This window comes from Pseudorasbora parva, chromosome 3 (assembly GCF_024679245.1).
Source record: "Pseudorasbora parva isolate DD20220531a chromosome 3, ASM2467924v1, whole genome shotgun sequence".
In the NCBI taxonomy this organism is placed as follows: Eukaryota; Metazoa; Chordata; class Actinopteri; order Cypriniformes; family Gobionidae; genus Pseudorasbora; species Pseudorasbora parva.
Genome location: NC_090174.1, coordinates 11,638,084 through 11,653,733, shown reverse-complemented (window position 1 = coordinate 11,653,733; position 15,650 = coordinate 11,638,084). Strand labels below are relative to the sequence as shown.

The 15,650-nt window shown below is 38.2% G+C and overlaps 1 protein-coding gene across 8 annotated transcripts in view; it reads right to left on the bottom strand.

Annotated features, from left to right (window-relative positions):
• The window catches only part of arhgef12b (Rho guanine nucleotide exchange factor (GEF) 12b), a 119,009-nt gene that overhangs the window by 4,379 nt on the left and 98,980 nt on the right, over nt 1-15,650 (bottom strand). For all 8 annotated transcript variants that reach the window (XM_067437812.1, XM_067437809.1, XM_067437806.1 and 5 more), the window contains 13 exons: nt 15,491-15,576; nt 10,748-10,873; nt 10,520-10,634; nt 9,308-9,408; nt 9,152-9,229; nt 8,947-9,022; nt 6,759-6,926; nt 6,514-6,601; nt 6,306-6,383; nt 6,119-6,228; nt 4,875-5,132; nt 3,145-3,387; nt 187-413 (listed from right to left, as the gene is read on the bottom strand). In XM_067437812.1, the coding sequence (XP_067293913.1) occupies nt 187-413; nt 3,145-3,387; nt 4,875-5,132; nt 6,119-6,228; nt 6,306-6,383; nt 6,514-6,601; nt 6,759-6,926; nt 8,947-9,022; nt 9,152-9,229; nt 9,308-9,408; nt 10,520-10,634; nt 10,748-10,873; nt 15,491-15,576 (1,754 nt within the window). The remainder of the gene's footprint in view (nt 1-186; nt 414-3,144; nt 3,388-4,874; nt 5,133-6,118; nt 6,229-6,305; nt 6,384-6,513; nt 6,602-6,758; nt 6,927-8,946; nt 9,023-9,151; nt 9,230-9,307; nt 9,409-10,519; nt 10,635-10,747; nt 10,874-15,490; nt 15,577-15,650) is intronic.

The following is a 15,650-nucleotide window of genomic DNA, read 5'->3' as shown; positions in this document are numbered from 1 at the left end:
GACCTCGTCAATGAGTGCCATCGAGTGTTAAAACGCGAAAAGCGAAGCTTGAATTTACGGGTATGTGCCTCTTTGGCTAATGTACTTTCAAGATGCAGGGGCAACATGGCGACCGGCATTTGAACCCCTTTTTGGTCATTGTATATTTGTCTTTCTGTGACCAGTTTTCTTGGAGGGCAATGTCACCTTCAGGTGCTGCAGGTTGGCCTGTAGTAGACGTATATGGGTCATGATCTGTCTGTTGAGGTTTGGTCCCCCGCTGCTCTGAGAGGAGGAAGAGAGGAGCTTCTTCAAGTCAATGCCTGAGTCGCCCCCGGCCACAGGCTCCACGCTGTTGCTCTGCACGTCATCATCTGTGCTGCTCTCACCTGAGCCTCCATATACCTCCAGCACCATGTAACTGCCTGCAGAGACTGACAGAAAACGAAAGGAAGGCCAACAGAAAATTTAAATGTAGTGCAAAAAGTAGGCTGCTTCAAAATTGCTTACTTACCTACTATAGAGTTAGTGTAAACTACAGTATTTTCCCAAAAACTAAATCAGCAATGCAAAACATATGTAAAGTGCACACATTTGGATTTGGGATTTGGAAGAGCCCAAGATTATTTGTATAGGTGCACATTTCTCACAAGCCGGTAGTTTCCGTTTCACTTTAAATACATTTGTTTAGCTTTGAGTTTAGTATTAACTAAAATACATGTTTATAATAGTTGTAAACATATTAACATTATTTCTGAATCAACATGTTTTTTTCAAGCGACAACCTCCCCCAGTTTCAGTTGAAGCCGATACGGAAGTAACTTAAACTGCAATTCCTCGACTGGCCACTAGAGGCTCCAGAAGGAAACAATCTCATTGAGCCCCATGTTAAAATTGCAGGAAAAAAACATTTACAGTCTGGTACAAATTGTGGTTATGGTCTATACAGCTAATTTGACCAAATTTTAAACTGTGAGGGGGTGATTTTTTCATTTGTTTACATTATAGAAAACCTTAAAGGTCTGCATAATTAAGGGCGTGGCTACTTTGAGTGACAGGTGGATCATTGCGTCACCTAAGCTCCGCCCACATCCCACCTCTTTGCCCATTTTTTGTTATCCGGGGGTGAAGCTTGATGACAACGGCCAGCTCGTCTCTACTTTATGCTTCAGAAAGGCTCTTCGGAATCCTATGGGTGATGTCACGGACACTACGTCCATAGTTTTCCTCTCAATTTATAATGTAAATTTAATTTTTACCCAATGCAACTTATTTTCTGAAATATATGTTGGTGTAAAGAGAAGCATGTACAAATTCACAGTATCAATAAAACAGTAGGAAAACATACCCAGACATCCTATTACTTTGCTGAGATTCTAAAGTGTGCATACAACAGATACTTTTCAATCCCATGAGGCCACAGGAGAGGGGATAATGATTATGTAGTAATCCCAGATTACATTCATACTACACACACTTGTACTATATTGAACTGTTGTAATGTAACTTATTTAAAACAATATGATTTTGAGCATCTTTCACTGATCAATATAGCACTTGTCTTTGTCCTTATACTGACACCTACTGGTGTCAGTATAAACTTAAGTATGAAATATATGGTTGAAACCACATAAATTGACTCCACTATTTGTGAGCAGTTAAAGCTGCTGTCTGTAAGTTTTACCTCTTTTGCTCTGTTGCAATCTGTTTAAACCCTGAAATCGCAGTTATTTGTAGTTATCTTTACGTGGGTTGTGTATCGGCACAGCTCCCCAGAGCGGAAGAATCTAATGTTTGTAGGTGTGTGCGTATGTTGTCTTTCAACGCATCAATTGTCAATGATGATTGTCATTTTTTGTCTGTATTACAAGCTGCCATCAAAATGACATGTTAAATTACATTCCAGCTGTAAGGATAGGTCATAAATGATCTGCCACCTTTATGTATATAGACATGATGTATCGACACAAAAACGAAGAGCAGAAGCTTGAATTTCCCATGGAAAGCTACCAGTAACACTCAAATTATAAAACATTATTACAAGCTTACCATTGTGAATCGGCCATGGTAAGGAGATCGTTTTGAACACTGGCTGGTTATGTACTTACTCAAAAATTGATTTTGGATCGTTTTTAACCAAAAAAAAGTTACAGACTACAGCTTTAATAGCTTGGTAATACTAAACATGTTTAGTCTTAAAGGGTTAGTTTAGCCAAAAAATAAAGTTTATTTCATTAATGACTCTAATGCCGTTCCACCGCTGTAAGACCGTTCATCTTCGGAACACAGTTGAAGATATTTTAGATTAGTCTGAGAGCTTTTCTGTTCTTTCAAATGAAAGTGTATGCACACTATACTGTCCATGTTCAGAAAGGTAAAAAAAACATCATCAAAGTAGTCCATCTGTGACATCAGTTAGTTAATTAGAATCTCTTGAAGCATCAAAAATACATTTTGGTCCAAAAATAACAAAAACTAAGACTTTATTCAGCATTGTCTTCTCTTCCAGGTTTGTTTTCAATCCTCAAACAAAAAATTCAAACGGTAATGAATCAGCATATTGATTCATGATTCAGATCGCGTGTCAAACTGCTGAAATCACGTGACATTGGCGATCCGAATCATGAATCAATACGCTGATTCATAACCATTTTAATCTTTATTTGAGGATTGAAAACAAACGCGTAAGAGAAGACAATGCTGAATAAAGTCGTAGTTTTTGTTATTTTTGGACCAAAATGTATTTTCAAAGATTTAGCTTCGAAAGATTTAAATTAACTAACTGATGTCACAGATGGACTACTTCGATGATGTTTTTATTCCCTTTCTGGACATGGACAGTATAGTGTGCATACACTTTCAGAAACAGAAAAGCTCTCGGACTAAATATAAAAAATCGTAAACTGTGTTCCGAAGATGAACGGAGGTCTTATGGGTGTGGAACGACATTAGAGTGAGTCATTAATGACATCAATTTAATTTTGGGGTGAACTAACCCTTTAATTCTTTCAGAAAATATTTTTTTCTACAATGACTGATAAACCTTATAATTGATGGTTGTCTCACACAATCAATATCGTGCTACTCTGTAGTCTTGTCCTTAATGTGTTAAGTAGTCATTTAATATTATTATATTATCATAAAAAAAACAGGTATAAAACACACCACAATCCTCAGACGTCTCAAAGAAGCCTGTGTCTCCGGAGGGCAGTTCCTGTGCGTTCTCCACTCTGTTCTCGCCCCTCTCTGAGCCGTTCTCAACAGTGGACCCGATTGCAGCGCTGTCCTCCGGCCCCTGCTGAGAACCTGTCCTCACCACGTGTTCCCGTTGCTCTCCTCTCTCGGGGTCTCTGTCTGTGTCCTCCTGACTGGACATGTTGTTAATCAGGAGCTGCCTCAGTGTCGCCACTAAAGAACACAAAGAAATGAGATTATTTTCGGATTAGTCTATTAATCCTTTAATGTAATTTTCCGGCATTTATGAGAAAACACTTCCTCACCACTGAAGAAATGTTTCGTCTTTCGGTGTTTTCACTGTAATATGGTAGGGAACACTATTACCGTAAATCCTCAAATAAAAGCCTGTAGTCAATTAAACGCCGGCCTCTGATAGTGGCCAGGGACCACATGTTATATAACACTACCACCAAACATTACAGAGCAAAAAAAATAAAACTGTCTAATGTTACCAAATGAAATACTGACCCATGAAAAGGTAAATGACTGTGAAGCTTTGGGGGTGTTGATGGAAAATGCAATTTTCTCAGCTTTTTGTTTAAAATGTTGTTTTATAAAACTTACCCAACTTTAAGAAGTTGATAAAAGTATACATGAATGCAACTTACCTATTTTTTTTTTTTTTTAAGCAGAGGCATCTGTTTTTTTACATATATTGCTTGTTGAGATATTCATATAACAAAGTATTCTGAGAGTTTTCTAAAAAATGATCAAAAATGCTGGCAGTGGCTGGTAACTTAAAAAACACTGGAAAGAGAACAACAAACAATGGCAACTTTAAATGCTTTATAACCGAGTGCAGATAGTACGCTTGAGCCGCACCTCACATTTCGCATCCACGCCAGCTCCGGAGGTTCTTCGGATGAACGCAAATCATTTTTCAAACTAGGTAAACTTATCCATCTAATTATAGTTTGTGCGGCTCTCACATTACACAACGCGGCAGACAACTTCTTGTCTGGGGCGGTTTGTTGACATGTCGTTACAGTCCTACCGTTATATAGGGTTACAGTTAAAGGCACAATATGTAAGATGTTTGGATTAAAATATCCAAAAACCATTAGAGCATTGTTATATATTTTGTTAACTTGTGTACTTACATTATGCCAAATGTTTCCAATAATGTTTAAGTCCAGAGAAATAGGCAATTTTAATCACGCCTATCAATGGCATTATAGCCTCGATTTATGGTTTTATTTTGTAGAAACCGTGGAAACACCATAGACGCTTTAAAATATGATGCGTTTTATTAAAAGGTCAGCAACTGCGTGAATACATTAATCAACAGAAAACGAATCATTGTTAAACAGATCAACACAGTTAGTCTTGCTGTAAAATCTAGTTTTCTGTATATCGATCTAGCTCCCTGCAGTGTGCAACAAGTTACTCATAGTAGTCACAGAGTAGCATTATTATAACATAACTTTCAACACACTCAAATGTGTCTATGATAAAACAGCGCTACGTGACATATGCATGAGCAGAAGCAGTCAAAGCAGTCTTTGTTTTGAATAAGTGACTTCTAGTGGTGAAATAATACATATTGAGGCTTTAATTCCAAAAGTAGTTTTGCTGGATTTTAGTTTTTCTCTATCCGAATTAAGTTTTTAGTTATGGGAGAGGGATAGATAGCTCGTAGAAGTTTATCTTCTACTCACGTGTTCTGAGTGCTTCATCAGCCCTGAGTGGCTGGAGCTCAAAGGCCTCGGCCTCGTCCTCGTCTATGGCGATGCCTAGCCTCGAGCGCTGCTTTAGTAACGTCAGCCGATCCGTCAGTTCAGCCACCACAAACGTTTCATCATCTTCAGCCTGATCCTGTAGTGAGTTTTCTTCCTCTTCACCCTCCTCATCAGATTTGGTCTCAAATGGGTTGGTGCTAGATGGCGGGGTTGACATGACCTCAGTGTCATCTTTTTCTAAGGAAAAAATTCAACAAAATTGAAGAAAACTTTTCTGAAATATATTTATGAGACTTCTATCCAAATAAAATAAAAAATATCTTTCACTGGTTGCTGTACACAGTCAGATGGTCTCTTCCCGATTAAAGGGATAGTTCACCCAAAAACTAGCCCATGATTTACTCACACTCAAACCATCCTAGGTGTATATGACATTCTTCTTTCAGACGAATACTATCGGAGTTATATAAAAAGAAATTCTAGCTAATCTAAGCTTTATAGCAGTGAATGGCAGCCCGAAAAAGTTCATCCATCCATTATAAAAAATAATCCACACAGCTCCGGGGGGTTAATAAATGCCTTCTGAAGTGAACTGATGGGTTTGTGAAAGAAAAACTCCTTAATAAAGCAAAGTAAATCTAAATCTAAAGTAAATTAGCTTCTGGCAGACCGCCTTCCATATTCAACTTAATGTGTAGAGCATTTTTCTGTTCAAGCGTCATCGTCGGGCCAGTTATGCTTTTTCTGTAAGTTGAATACGGAAGGCAGTCTGCTGGAAGCTAGATATTTTACTTAAAAACTTGTTAAATATGGATATTGTTCTTACATAAACCCATTAATTTGCTTCAGAAGGCCTTTATTAACCATCAAGCTGTGTGGATTACTTTTATAATGGATGGACGCACTTTGGGCTTTCAGTGAATGGCATGCACTGCCATTATAAAACTTGGATTTTATAATACAACTCTGATTGTATTCGTTTGAAAGAAGAAAGTCATATTTACCTAGGATGGTTTGAACTTGAGTAAATCCTAGGGTATCTCTTTAAAGTGAGCAATGTAAGCTAAACTTTAAGCTGATACTTTAATTCATTATACTGAAGTGAATGAATGCCAGGCAGTCAATTGCACTGCACAACAACCTGCAGTGGTGACTTGAAATAAGTGAAAAAACAAACAAACAAACAAACAAACAAACAAACAAACAAACAAACAAACGTTTACCTGGAGACTGATTTTGTTCCACATGCATGTTCCCTAAAGAAATGGGCTCAGAGTCTTTGTTAAGTTTCTGAACACCAGAGTTCATCAACTCGACCTCTTCACGTTCCCCACTGCAAGACATGTCATGTCATCACATTAACTTACTGCCTATAAAATTATATACATCATGTAGAAACCTTAAACTCACTCAGTCTGAGGTAATGGAATGATGTTATGTAGTTTGGTCTTCATGCAGTCTGCTCTTTGTGTGATCAGACACTGCCACCTAGTGTTTGGAAAATCAAACAATCAAAACGAGTAGTAGTACTACTTGAAAGGGGTCATGAAATTGATTTTTAATAAACATAATGGACACCAAAAGGGCAGATTAAAAGGATTCAAAAATCAGTACTCACGTCTTCTGCTCAGATACAGTCTGGGCCATCAGCTCATAGATCTGGGCTCCATTATCAGACATAGACAGCACAAAGAATGATCTGTTGTCTGTAATACATTGACAAAAATGTCATTTCGACCTAACATTTTTTTTAACCATTTTAATCAAGAAGCCATCAAACACCTTTTATAGTTCATTAGATTATGGAAGAAATGATTTTTGAGGTTTTTGCCAAAAGTATGATCTGATAGCAGTGCTCCTTACCGGTGGCGACCGAGCGCACCATCACAGTGCTGAGTTTGATGATGGGGCTGAAGATGTGTTTGGTCTCAGCAGTGCCCGCCAGATTCTTACTGTGGCATTTTAAGATCAGCTTATCATCTTGCCTTTGAAGTAGCACCAATATATCTTCCAGCAGCAACGTGTACAGCTCTGCACGCACGCACAAACACACCAAATGTAATTATTTTACAATAATATTACAATAAAAAGTGCCCCTTATTATGCTTTTCAGACACTAACTTTCATGTTGTGTTATATTAATGTTGTGAATGTAACAGGTCTGCAAATTCTCAAAGATCAAAATACATGATAAAGTATGGAGGACCAACCAGGCAGAAATCAAAAATAAATAAATTAGTGTGCAACATGGAAATGAGGAGGGCGGTCCTTATGTAGCTTCAGCGCATCATTGGTTGAGAGCTCACGCACAGACTCGTCAGACACATTGACAAGTTGTTTGGTGTCTGTGAAAGAAATATCCGGCCGTCATTTACTGATAACTCTTCTCTATCGCTTAGCTCAGATGGTCTGACAAGTATGTGCGTGAGCTCTTAACCAATGATGCGCTGAAGCTGCACAAAGGACCGCCCTCCTCATTTCCATGTTGCACAATGAAAAGTAAAAATAAATGAATCAATCGAACAATAAATGCAAAAATAAATACATGTGGGAATAAATAAATGTAAAAAATAAATGAATGCATAAATAAATAAATGTTAAAATGAATATTAAAATTAATTAACAAATAAATAATAGTTAAAATATATATTTTTATAAAAGCAGAAAATAATAAATTAAGCAAAAGATAATGCAAAATTTAATTTGATTAAAAATGTATTAATTAATTTATTTTATCAAGTAGTTTATTCTGTTATTTATTTTCCTATTATCACATTTATTTATCTATTTAATAATTTACATATGTGTATATTTATTTATTCATTTATTTACTTATTCATTTTATATTTCTGCAGGGTTGGTCCTCAATAAAAATGTTGATTTCGAAAACGATTCTGAACTGCCAAAACGAGCCGTCATAATTCCAGTCTTACTTCCTGCACGAAACTATGTAGGTTTGTAACGAATTTACAAAATGCCAGCCTATAGTCTTCATTTGCTACATGTGAACAATGTCTACTTTCACCCTCAACTACTGCAGTTGTAGCTGAGGTCTTGAATAATTTGGTTTGCGTTGATGACTTGAGAAGATGCTGTTTTCTGTTCTGAAAGCAAATCCACTTTGCATGCACTTCTAAATGATGAGGACTCGAAATTATATGGTAAAACCATTGTTACTGTTCATAACACTGTGTATACAAGTGCTGAGGAAGCCTCTGGAGCCTAAATTCAGCCATCTGACCAATCAGAGCAGAGTAGGCAATCGTAAAGGAGGGATTTAGAGAGACTGAATCCTTTATTGAACCATTTCAGACACCGAAGAAAAAGGTGATGGTACGGTGTATATTATGAGAACATTAAAATGTTTTTGACCTTGGATGCACACAAATCAGTTGTGGAAGACAATTTTTTTGTGGAAGACAAAGTTTTGCGATCCCTTATCATTTAAGGAGGGCTGAGACAAAATCTACGACAACATGCAGTGCTACATATAATCAAGGCTGAGAAAAGAACACGCTGCGACAAGTAAATGCCATTTATCGCGGTTTTCCATGTTAGTGGAATTACTTCCTGAAGTATATGTAAAAATGGCTACATGACTTTTTAAAAATGGTGGGTTGCCATTGCCGGTGTTTCGTATGGCATGCGTTCGGCTAATCAACTTACATCACTGGTAGTTCCGATTGTGCCAGTTTAGACCTTACTCTGAAGTAAGAGCTCATTTTTAAAATGCTCCAAAAGGCGTTTCTATAACTAAACTCATTCCCAGTTCCTGTGGTGTGAACACACTAAAAAAGTGTGTACTTCCGCCAGTAACTACGAAAATGTTACTCCGGTGCAAAAGCCCCTTTAAAAAAGCATAATGAGGCACTTTAAAAATGCCATATTACACAATTTTGCAGCATTACATTTTTGCTCTGCTGTCCTCTTATAATGGTAGTCAAATCACAATTTAGGTTTTCATGACCATTTTCCTCAACAGAATTAAACAGGCTATATTCACTACTACACCTTTAAGAGATCTTTATGTAAATTACCAAACCACACCTACCTATGGTTTTATCTTTGTTGACCTTCCAGAATAGCGGTCCCTCATGCACCATCTTCCTCTTAGTCAAGTCCAAATTCTAGATATAGAGTAAAATCATCATTTTGTTGATAATGTGATATGCAACTTTTTGTAATCTCATGTTTTTTAATGGTCTCAGTTATATGTTGATAAAATGGATTACAATGAGATAAATATGAGGTCTCACCTTAAACTCAGCTATCATGGGGTTCTCACTCTGTTTAAGTGAGGACAGGTCCAGTCGTCTCTGGTAGTCCTCCAACCTCTAGGGGCAACAGATGAACCAGGATCAGTTCAATATGGTCTGATCTGAGGTCAGGCACCCATTGTGTTATTTACTCACCTGTTTGTTCTCTGCTTCTTTCACCTCCTGATTGACGTGAGTGAGAATCTTTCGACAGCATTCACCGGCTCTTTTCACTTTATCTCTCTCCTCAGGGTCCTCTGTTTTATGTGACAATTTGACATGTCTCACAATATGACTTGACCCCATCCAAAACTTACATTTCATGACAACTTAGTTTGATAATTATTATATTATTAATAAAAATTATTACTGGCCAACTTCAAATGTCCATTTTATATTTTCTGCCTGTTATTTTGTCATAATTTCCTGTATTGAGCCGCAGTAGATATTCAGTTAATGTGAAAGCCCTACATTAGTCTGCTGATGATGTTACACAGATGCAGGATGTGTGGAACAGGCCAGGAATGGTTCATGCTAATTCTGGCTCATATGTGAACGCTCTAAACAGAAACAGACCTCGCTACATCCAGGATCTCAAGATTAGTCTTAGTATCAAACACAGTGACAAAATAGCAATGAATTTTTGCTAATAAAGTGTACATAAAAAGGTCAATGATTTTTGTCAGATTAGCAGATATTTTAATATTTAATATTTATAATGTATTTTTGCTAATGAAAAGGACAGAACATAGTAAAGAATATGTCAGATTTGTAGATATCATAATATAATATTTATTATAATATTATGTATTTTTAATGATGATAAAACATAACATGGTAAAGAATATTTGTCATATTTGCAGATTTCTTAATATTTAAGATAGTAATTATGATATGATGTATTTTTGCTCATGAAAAGGACAGAACATAGTAAAAAATATGTCAGATATCATAATATTTAAAATAATATTTATTATAATATTATGTATTTTTAATCATGATAACATATTTCATGGTAAATAATATTTGTCATATTTGCAGATATCTTAATATTTAAGATAGTAATTATGATATGATGTATTTTTGCTCATAAAAAGAACATAACATGGTAAAGATTATTTGTCATATTTGGAGATATCTTAATATTTAAGATATTCATAGTAATTTTAATATTATAGTTTTGCTCATGAAAAGAACGTAACATGGTAAAAAATATTTATCAGATTTGCAGATATTTTAATATTTAACATATTATGTATTCTGTATTAACAATACACTGAACAACATGCCTAATATATATAAAAAAATTGTGATCAGCTGTGACAGTAAATGTAATATGAGTGCTGAATAAAGAAGAGGCTGCTGTACCTGTGCATTTGGCGATGTTCTCTAGCAAAAGGGGATACTTTGTGAGTCGCTGAGTCTCTACAGGAATAATATCCTTTAACTGCAGCCTGCGACAATTACGGTTACTCTCCGCCTCCTGCAATACAAACACTTCTACATGAAAATTACATTTACCATCTGGCAAAAAAGCCAGAACACGAAAGCAAGTACAGTTACAAACGATTACGAAACGACTATTAAGCTATTGACCTGAATGAAGGAGTTGAAGCGCTGGTCTTTCTTCTGTTTGCTCTTGATGAGCTCCAGGGCGAAAGGCTGATTACTGCAGTACGTGCCCGCAGCTCTCTTGATCTTCGCCTCTTCTTCCCCACTAAACTGTGAGTAAAGATATGAGCTAGGTGAAACCTACATGAGCCGGAAAATCTAATGGTAACTCATTTAAAATTATTCTCGACTGGCCAAAGCTAGTCATTCATGGCCATTACCTTGTTCAAGTTGGTAGATCAGCGACAAACTATCTACCATTTAAAAAAAAAAAAACACTGCAGACTAGTAAAACCTGTTTTTTCCAGCAAGGAACTCTCTTTAAGGGGGCTCTCACACTAGGCACATTTGCTGCGGTCGGCGTGCGATTTGTTCCCCAAACCCCCCCACAGCATTGGTCTGGTTTCACAACTTGATTCTATTGAACCCTGTTGCATTTGCGTTCATCTTGTGTCACCACAAACATGCACGCTGCATGATATAAAACAGAACGGCCGATATATTGTGTTTTTTTTATAATTTGGTGTAATTACGTGTAGTGGCGTGAACAACACTTGCATCTACTCTATACGAGTCACATGAAGACGGCTTTCTGCTGCTTGCAAACAAACTCTTTTGAGGAGACAGCCATTAATTTGCAGGTTTGGTTGCCACTTACCATGTGTTAAATCGCACCACATTTCCAGTGCAACCGAACTACAGGTAGCCATAGGTTAGGTTCCCCGTCGCACACCCGGGTCCGCATGACAGCTTACACATTAACAATTTTTCATGCAAATTAGGGCTGCACGATTAATTGTATTTTAATCGTGATAACGATATCTGATTCTCTCGATTGATTTCAAACAATTGTCACGATATTGGCCCGCGTTATTTATCCTTAAAATGATTTGTTAAGTTTTTTCTTTGGGATTTGCGTCATCTTGCATTGGTAACGAGCCTCCACTAGCAGTCATACTTATGGTTGCCAAATGCAAAGAGCTTAAACCTCCCCAAATATAGCTTTTTTCCTTAAAAGGATATACTTTCTTCCTGGTGTTTTACTTTATCTGTGCAATCTAACAACTCTATGCATGTGTGACCACTATAGGTGTCTGTTTGTTTATTGAACCACCCCAGACATAACCTAGGGGACGTCCTTACAAAACGTGCTTTGTCATTCAAATGCGCTACTCCATTGTTGTTCGATGTATAACGTTACACTAGTCTGACGTGCAAAACCATTTTGCTTGCTACTGCTAAGGTTTAGTCGCATACAATAGTCCATAAACCAAATCATGTCCTCATAAACCACGAGTAAACGCACACAAATGTTGACAAGCCACTAAATACAGTACATTCCACAGAGACGGACGTCCTGCTGTTGCTGTTTCTCCTGTTCAATTTATTTCAGCGTCCGGATCTGATTCTGGATCATATCTGTATTAGTTGAATCTGATTGATAGCCATGGTTTATTTAGGGTAACGTTTTCTTTTCCACACTTGAGGATGTCAGCTTTCAGCCACTCTTGTGATTCTTTAGCTCCGCTAAGAATTCCCACACGATACGCTCGTTTTTTCCCCCGGAAAGACTCGGTACAGCCTATATTTCTTTTATAAATATAATAAAACTAAAGACTTTTCGGAGATGAAGGATGCAATACTACTCTATAGGTCCCCAAGATTGACATGAGATTGACTGAAACTGAGTGTTTCACCCCCCCTTTAAAGATTTTTTTTTTTTAAGAATGTCCCTAGCCAGATAATTTTTTTAATATCAACGAGCATTGAATTTGCTGGGCAATCCGAATCAGTGGTTTGTCTCATTTGCAAACAAATTGTGTTGCTTTAAAAATCTAATGTGAATACTTACAAAGTGTTCACCAAAACCATGTGTTTTGTATTGATTTACCATCTAACGAAGTTATCATAGTTGGTTAAATGAAGTCGGTGTGCCACCTACAGAGTTTTTGGGTGTTGTGTAGGTTGGTAAAGAACATGCAAAATGGCCATAACTACATGACACTTTTTGATAGAATAATCGTGATTAATAATCGTGATTATGATTTTAAGCAACAACAAAAAAATCATGATTATCAGTTTAAAGGGGGGTGAAATGCTGTTTCATGCATACTGAGCTTTTTACACTGTTAAAGACTTGGACTCCCATCCTAAACATAGACAAAGTTTCAAAAACTAAGTTGGACGTTTGATGGAGTATTTCTGTGTCAAAAATACTCCTTCCGGTTTCTCACAAGTTTCAGAGAGTTTTTTTCGAGTATGGGTCCACTTGACGTTGACAGAGCAGAAGGTCCTTGTATGGGCCGTACGGGCTCTTCTCCCACAAGGGTGCGCGCGCGTGACTGAGGCGAAAGAGCAAATGCACGCCCCATAAACACTGCTCTCAAGGTGCAGATCCACTTGTTCGTGCAACACTTATGTCGTGCCGCGCTCCATTTTATTCGTATGGGTGACGTCAAACGACTTTAAAGGGTCATGAAACCCCCCTGCTGCAGCGGTGTTTTTTCACACCTTCGATTTGAAAAAGCTTGTTAAAAGGGGAGTGGTCGACTGTGAAAAGGTGGGATGGTATTGTGTGGAAAGAGGGAATGGTTTGCATAAATAGGGGAGTGTCTGTCAGTATAGGTGCATTAAGATTAGAGATATAGCAGCAGTAGACAGCGGTTCTGAGACATGTTCTTGGTTCACGTTGGCATTGTTTACCACAGTGAGATTAAATGAGCGATGAGTACAGCGAATGAGAGAGCTATGAGTGGCGTGCAGCAGAGATCGCAAATCATTCAGCTCTTCAAAGTTCAAACCAGCATAATTCAGTGAGAAATGAAAATAAATGTTATTCTGCATGACGAAATATTTTGCAAACGTGATAAAACTATATTTGTCCAAATATGCACGCTGTTTGGCAAGATGAACAACGCGCCGACGTGATAAGAGAACGTGAACCACCCAACATGCGATGTGACAGAGATGTGTAATTCTAGATCGGGGTAAAAGCGAAGGGGTTTGAGGCTTCATAGTCTCGACCGCGCATCTGAAGCAGAGCGACGCGCGCTGGGTTGCCGTGACGATCCGCACGGTCACTCGGCAGCTAAATCTATATTTGTCCAAATATGCAGCACGCTGTTTCACTAAGAGCCCGAACACATGCGGTTTAGTGCATGGCTGTGACCACAAATAAAACGGAGAGGACGTGGCTTTTGTTCATTAGCCTACAGATTACAGATTGGTTATTTTGCACTCCTTACATAGATAGTCAACGCTTGGAGGTTCGGCGTGCGATTCCTCAGGTGAATTTTACTTTACCGAGCCTTTGTAGCAAAGGCTTCCACAGACGGCGCCGGCTACAGCTCGCTCGGCGCCCTTTACGTTACTTCGTATCAGCACAACGCCTAGCTTTCCTCTGTGACTTTTCCGCACGCTGCTTCCAAAACTTCCCCACCATATCTCTACAATAATGATGTAAGACGAGCCTGACAGAAGTGACTGTCTCATGCATATTAACTAAATTATCTTGTAGGCATACTACAGCGCAGGGATTGGACTGAATGAGCTTTATGTCATGAATATATATCGAGAATCGCTCGGAGCGGTCGACGTCAGCATGTGCCCAGCAGCCCATACTTGGGCCGAAAAGGCCGTGCCGACGTCAGCATTTGTGACGTTGCTCCGACTAAGCTTTTCAAACAGGAAGACAGAAATCGCTCTGAAAAATGCAAAAATAACTATTTTCACATATGAATACCATTAATGAGTACCCTTAGTGTTTTCAATGATGTGCAGCCTATACATATCTGTTTACATCTCAAAAAACGTGTTTTGGGGTTTCATGACCCTTTAATGCGCCCGCACAGCATTCCGGGAAGGCAACGTTGCATTTGAACCAATTTAAACGCAGAAATTACGAGACGCGTCACATCACCAAATCAACAATAAGTGTGTTTTTGACGGAGCGGTCCCAGCGATAAAGGTTCACGGTCCTGCTTTGGAAGCAGGCGGTGTGTAAAACTGCTTCAAATGTCTATGTTGGCTATCGTCGCGTAAGTAAACATCAGTAAACAACACAATCGTGTATAACGTTAGTTAATTTATCAATGGAGCATGCGATGTATGGTGTGTTTAAATACATTTGTTTAGCTGACTAATTTGTCAGTGTGTTTATTGTAAAACCACCCAAACATAAAGCTAGGGGACGTTCTCACAAAGCGTCCTTCATTCAAATGCGCTAACGTTACTCCATTGTTTTTTTTATACATCTGACGTGCAAAACTGTTTTGCTTGCTACTGCTAAGGTTTAGTCGCATACAATAGTCCATAAACCAAATCATGTCATCATAAACCACGAGTAAACGCACACAAATGTTGACAGGCCACTAAATACAGTACATACCACAGAGACAGACGTCCTGCTGTTGCTGTTTCTCCTGTTTAATTGATTTAATCCTCCGGATCTGATTCTGGATCATATCTGTATTAGTTGAATCTGATTGATAGCCATGGTTTATTAGGGTAACGTTTTCTTTTCAACGCATGACGATGTCAGCTTTCAGAAGCTCTCGTGCAGTAGCGCCGCACTCATCATTCTTTAGCTCCGCCCACACGATACGCCTCCAGGCGCTCGTTTTTTTCCGGAAAGACTCGGTACAGCAGCTCTAATGCAAATTGTGCCCCGTTTCAAACTTAACTGCCAGTGTGAAAGCACCCAAATACATGTATTTCTTACTTCCTTACCCAGGAAAGCAGATCGTCTCCTAATAAGTCAATTAGCGCTGTCTCATTCTTCTTCCGAACAGCAGCCATTTGTTCCGATAAAGACACTGAAGTGAGAAAACAGACAGACAGACAGTTTTTAGAAGGCATGCTTTTTCAGAGGTATTCAAGGATTTAGGGG